Source organism: Haliaeetus leucocephalus, unplaced genomic scaffold (assembly GCF_000737465.1).
Source record: "Haliaeetus leucocephalus isolate CR32 unplaced genomic scaffold, Haliaeetus_leucocephalus-4.0 Scaffold195, whole genome shotgun sequence".
Lineage (NCBI taxonomy): Eukaryota > Metazoa > Chordata > Aves > Accipitriformes > Accipitridae > Haliaeetus > Haliaeetus leucocephalus.
This window is the reverse complement of record NW_010972631.1, coordinates 584,165-590,164: the sequence shown is the minus strand read 5'-3', so window position 1 is coordinate 590,164 and position 6,000 is coordinate 584,165. Positions and strand designations below refer to the sequence as shown.

The following is a 6,000-nucleotide window of genomic DNA, read 5'->3' as shown; positions in this document are numbered from 1 at the left end:
TCTGCTAAGGTTTTGGGAATGATAACCCTTCCTTTATTTAAATAAAATGAGGGAAGGGTTTCTAACTCCCAAAGGTTCACTAACAATAGATTTATTTTCAAGACAGGATGACGCTGTTCAGTAAACTGTTTGTCATCTTTGTTATTCACAGATAAGCACAATAGTATTAATGTTTTTTATCAGGTAGGCAGGAAGGGGAAGAGAAAGTACTGTGAGGTTTTTACCCTTAATGTTTTTCCAAGTTCTGCTCATGAGCTTTTATGAATAATTATTCATTTGAAATAAGCGTAAGTCAAATTTTAGATTACTTCTATTTTGACGGCTCAGGAGCTAAACTTCAATTTTCTATCTTCCTTTTTCGAAAGAGTGTTATTAAAACCCTGCCCACAACTGAGTATACCAAGAGCTTATGTAAGGAATAATTTCTCATTATATTTTGAAGTGCCTCATTTTTGTACCAGTTAAAAGTCAATTCATAATCCAAATAATCAATCTGTAAACAAGTAGTTATTTTCTCCCATGTAATAATGGTAAATAATGACACTGATCATTACATATTCTGTTTGAGTTCATTAAACGCAATTCTTCAGTCACAAAGGCAGCAGGCATTCTGTGGTGGACTTCTTTTGAACTATGTTCAAGTGAGTGGAATAACTGAGATTCCTGATGGAGATCTAAGACATTTCCCTCATTTTCTTAATAGCTTCTGCTATTCGCATACTCAACTCCATTTCATGATTTGCTATTTAAAATAAATTCATTTCCCCAACCCATTGTCTCCATATCTAAACCAAACTTATTTACATTTATGGTATTTGCTGAAAAGCATTTAAGTTGTAAGAAAATAAAAATAAAAATCCAAGAAGTGGTATAAAGGGACCAAGTATTTAAAGTTTTGTATTAATTTGCTTTCTGAATTTCCTTCCAAAGATGCTACAGGAACAAAAGCTTTAAAGGTTTAAAAAACACACTGATTCTTTCTCTCTTTTATACAAGGTCCAACTTTGCCCAGTGAATCACCTTCATAAGTTTTGCCCAGTAACTAAATGAAACTGCATGTCATTCCCCCCAAGAAAGTAAAGAAAATACAGCCTTTTACTTCAAATATTTTATGAATGCAAGATTACAAGAAATATATTAGTCAAAATGCAGGGCTATCAAGCACTGAACCAAGGATGCTGGCATCCGTTTGCCTACCATTTTGCACGTGGAAAAAATACACTACATCTACAGGTAAAAGGCATCGCGCTAATGCATCATGAATTATTCTGGTCAGCCAACATCACCTCTGCAGCTTGGTGCATGTTTAAGTCCTGAAAATAACTGTCATATTAATAGTTTGAGATGAGACACTGGAACAAAACCATTCTTAAACAGGAAAGTTTTTGTTTCGCTCTTATCGAGGTAACACCAAAAACTAAAACCAAGATCTTACAATTTAGCAGCCACTTTACAACTTGTTAGGCTAGCCTTCACACAAGGAGCATGCATACAGCCACTGTTCTTACTTTAAACTGAGGGCTGTTGGTTAATTCAAGTCACTGTTTTCTCACCTTATTTGATTAACCTGTTGAACTGGATGTCCACCATAGGAAAAAGAAAATTAAATGATGTTAAGTGTAGCAGACAAATACAGATCACACCAAGAAGCTAACACTCATGAGTTGTCATAATAAGGGATAATAATAACAATAATAATAAAAAAAAAATCAGTCTTTTCTGTGCATATTTTTCATTTGAAAGGTCCCAGGAGATCATGATGTGCCTGGCCGTTTCTGTTGCTGATTTCTGATGACCTCTAATTGTTTTTTGCATTGCTGATAGTAAGTGGAGAGACTTTTGTTTTCATCTAACAGCTTTTTATGTTCTTGTACCAGACGGGATGTGTTTTGCTGGTCTTTTTCATCCTGGTCCAGTTCTGCTATTAGTTCTTGTCTAAAATTAAAAAAAAAAAAAAAAAAAAAAAAAAAAAAAAAAAAAAGTAATTGCCATTTAAAATCTACTTCTATTTGTGTGTAGGTGACTTCACATGTTTCAAATCAGTATTTGATTATCAGTCTGAACTCATGGCTGGTGATATTTTGTGGGGAAAAAAAACGTTGCCCCAAAAGAAATCTTACTCTTTAGTCTGGGGAAAAATTCTCTTCCAAATCAAATCCACATTTAAACTTTAAAAGAACAGCAAGCCATAGCCTCAATCTCTAAAATTGTCCTTTATATAATGTCTTTCAGATGTAGTTCTACAGGTCACAGTAAAACATCTAAGGATCTACACAGAATTTCATAAATATATTCAACTCTAATTTTGCTTAACTGTATGTACATTTAAAAACTCAAAAGGCAACTTAAAAGAAAAAATTGCAATAATTTTGGTAACTTTTTAGTGAAGTGCTGTTTTCTATTTGGACTAGAACTTCTTAAAGCAGTGGAAAAGTAGAAGCCAATTATTTCAGTAACTGTCATTTCACTTAATTTATGCCATAAGTGTTCAATTTGTTTTTTAGCAACAATTTTAGAGGAACAAACACACTGATAAACTTGCTATAAATTATCCTGCAAAACTGATGTAGCAGTTTGTTTTACTATTTGTTTATGAGGTGACAAGAAGGCAAGCTGCCAGCAGTATTTTAGCAACAAAATAGTGGAGGAGAAAGTTCACGTTAATTAATTGTTGCCATATGGTTTGTAATTACAGTAAAAGAAAACTTAATCATTCTATAAAGGTTGAACTAATAACTACCTTAACCAGCATTAAATTCATCAATCACAATACCATTTTTTGTTTTAACACCTATGTGCAATTCTGTTCTAAGAAAAACAGTTTGGGAGAAATGTGTATGCAAAGTTGCTAGAAAAAAATATAAAGTAGGAATCTAAAGTTAGAGAATTAACAGTTTTTAAACAGAAACACATTTTTATATAATTTATTGACCCTTAGGGACAACAGAAATAAAGCCAAAATTAAGATCTTCATGCTAGCTTCAGTATCTCCTCATGAAGTCTAAAAATTCTAGTTGCACTTGAAAAAAAATTGTTCTCAGGATGCTAAGCCACAAGTGAATAGATGACAGGAGGTCAATCTTACAGTAGCTTTTTTCCCCCCTTTCTGTATGTTATTTCTAATGTCCAAAAGGTTTATACACACATTGTTCTCACTAACTATTCCACAAACACCAAGGCAAGCTCCTCATTAACAACCGCTTGCCTGCAGTGACTCAGACAACTGGTGGGTAACAAGGTGGTTGCTTGGCCTAGCTATATGGGAGTATAGATGGCCTCTCAAGAACTGCTCCCCAGCATCAGGAAACGAGCGATGAGAAGCAGAACACAACAGAACTTATAGCAAACTGAAGTTCTACATCAGCAATAACTTTGGCCCTAACCAACAATACATGCAGTTGCTTCACTTATATGTATACACTATGTAAGAGGAAAGAGTTTATTTCTAGTGCACAAGGATAAGAACGTATATAACAGCTTTTAAGCATTAGGTCCTAGATCCCTGGTAGAAAAACACAAGATGTGTGTTGATAAAACTGTTGTAAATGCAATGATCCACAAAAGTCAGATGTAAGATAAAAACTAACTGCAAAATGAGTAACACTGACATATTACTCAAAATCCTATAATCCATTATCCAAGTGATTGTCTATAAATTACAATTGGAAGTCTTTTACTGGACAGCATTGTAAGTAAAATTCCAAGGTTCCTCATCCTCAACAGTGCAGGTCTTTCATTTAAGATGATGCAAACATTACTAGTATACTACATACACCGATGTGCCACACACTTTAAAGTAGGACTTGTCTGGGAAGAGTCTTGATAATGATGAAAACTTTCAGTTACCTGCTCTAAATATCTCACCTGTACTGAGCAGCTCAGTATTTCTGAGAGTAAGGATGGAAAATAATTATGCTCTATGAAATGTAACTTCATAAAGCCAGAAATAACAGTCACAGATAACAGACTTCGTGTAAAAGAAACAGACAAAAGAACAGAAAACGTTAAACACATTTCACTTACTTCCTCTGCAACAGCAATGCAATTTCTGTCTGAACTTTCATATATTCTTGTGCCATTTTGCAGTGCTGTTCAAACACAGCCATAGATTCTTTGGAGTTTGGGCATGGTGCTAGAGGCTGAAAATAAATCAGACATGTTAAAAACTAATGAACTGATATCTTAGTATATAGTGTGTTAGAATGTCTCTGCTGTGTATTTATAACGTCTTTTAAAAACCAGTAAGCTTTTAAAAATAAGTGTTAAACCATGCCCTGAAAAATGTTACTGCACTGATGTCAAGGTTGACTCAAACCTCAAATCTGCAGTTATTAATCTGACACTCTCTCTATCACAAAAATCAAAGTAGTGTTTAATCCCCCACACAACAAATAAAGTGAATATGACAATTTAACTCAGTAACACTCAAGCAAATATCATCTTATTTTGACAGTCAAACTCAGCTTACATTTGGTATCAGGGATCATGTTTCCCAGGGCTTGTTTTTAATAGCTTGATCAAATCTGAGTCAACCAATCTCAGATTACATAATATATTTTTTTAGCCTTGGTCAAAAGTTAGACAGAATATAAACACAGGTAAATATGTGGCACTGTATTTTGCAGCCCCAAATTCACACATTAGAATGAAATGCAAGATAAACAATCTAATAAAGCATATATTTATTACCTGTAACTGATGATCTAATGTAAGATATGCCATTGGGATGGAGTTATCTGACCCATTGGTCTCTGTAATAACACCAAGAAAACTTTCATGTATTTTCAGTTAATTCTATTCTTATAGGACAAAACCAAGAATTCTAAATCATTTCACAATACACAATCTGAATGTGGAAAGGCAAATGGAAATAGCAGCGTTCCAATCCCAAGGCAGATGAATCATTTTGTTTTTCTGATAAAGTTAAGAATTTCAAAAGTATAGTCTATCACACCAAGAAGAAATAAAGATTAAGGTTATCATCCTACACTTATAGAAGCCATGTAACAGCATACAGATTTTAAAAATACTATTTTTGTACAGTTTGCAATCACGTTCTCTATTTATAAAAAAATTGCCATTTCATTCTTGTTTATGAAGGATCAGCCAGCCAGCCCATGCATCTAATGATTTTAAAATTAGAAGCTGTGCAAACCAGCTCTGCCAGAATAAAATAAGCACAACCTCCTGCTCAGTTTTGAAATCTGCTCCCAGCGAGGTCTGTAAGTATCTTCCTCACAACATGCTCTAGGGCATCTTCTCTGCTCTGTAGAGATACTTTGTGGGTAGCAAGGAACCCAATAACCAATCTATCTCCTGGGCCTGGCTGCTCTCTTCTTATGCTGCAATTACTCTGGATTTCTCTAGTGCTTTCATTCCAGATTTAACATGTTTCTGAATTCTTATACATCCTATCTTTTGGTAGCCCGCAATCTGGGGATCACAAAGGTTACTGTTAAGCTTTAAGAGACATAGGAGTAAAGACACATGGAGAAACTACTGATTTTATAGCTGCATTATTGCTACTAGATTATATGGAGGAGGGTAGGTGGGGAAAAAAAAGGGGCTGCTTACCCATACCCCAAAAGCACCTGCCACAGAGTAGTCGTGGTAGAGAAACTAAGGTGTTGCCCTCAAAGACTATGCTATCTCCAAGAGCAGCTTCAAAAGGAAACAGAAATAAGAGGGTGGGAATGGAGAAAAAGTGGTTAAGTGTATGCTTGTAAGGAAACTGGAAGGTGGTAAAAAAAAGAAAAAAGAAAAAAGAAAAAGAAAACAACCCTAAAACCAACTTAATCACCACAGTATCTTAAATGAGAACAATAAAAAAAAAGTCCTTCCCTACATCAGACTATTGCCATATATGGAATACTGCTACAGCAAAGGAATCATTGCAATGTTTCAAATACATCGATACACGCAAAATACTTCAGATTACATTCCTGAGCATTTCAGCACTGTCACAGAACTGGAAATTTGCCTGTGACTGACCAGATTCGG

General features: G+C 34.7%; 1 protein-coding gene across 6 annotated transcripts in view; it reads right to left on the bottom strand.

Annotated features, from left to right (window-relative positions):
- Positions 1 to 1,093: 1,093 nt before the first annotated feature.
- The window catches only part of MAP3K7 (mitogen-activated protein kinase kinase kinase 7), a 45,209-nt gene continuing 40,302 nt past the window's right edge, over positions 1,094 to 6,000 (bottom strand). For all 6 annotated transcript variants that reach the window (XM_010565671.1, XM_010565673.1, XM_010565674.1 and 3 more), the window contains 3 exons: positions 4,690 to 4,751; positions 4,024 to 4,139; positions 1,094 to 1,935 (listed from right to left, as the gene is read on the bottom strand). In XM_010565671.1, coding sequence (XP_010563973.1) covers positions 1,755 to 1,935; positions 4,024 to 4,139; positions 4,690 to 4,751 — 359 coding nt within the window. In that variant the 3' untranslated portion in view covers positions 1,094 to 1,754. The remainder of the gene's footprint in view (positions 1,936 to 4,023; positions 4,140 to 4,689; positions 4,752 to 6,000) is intronic.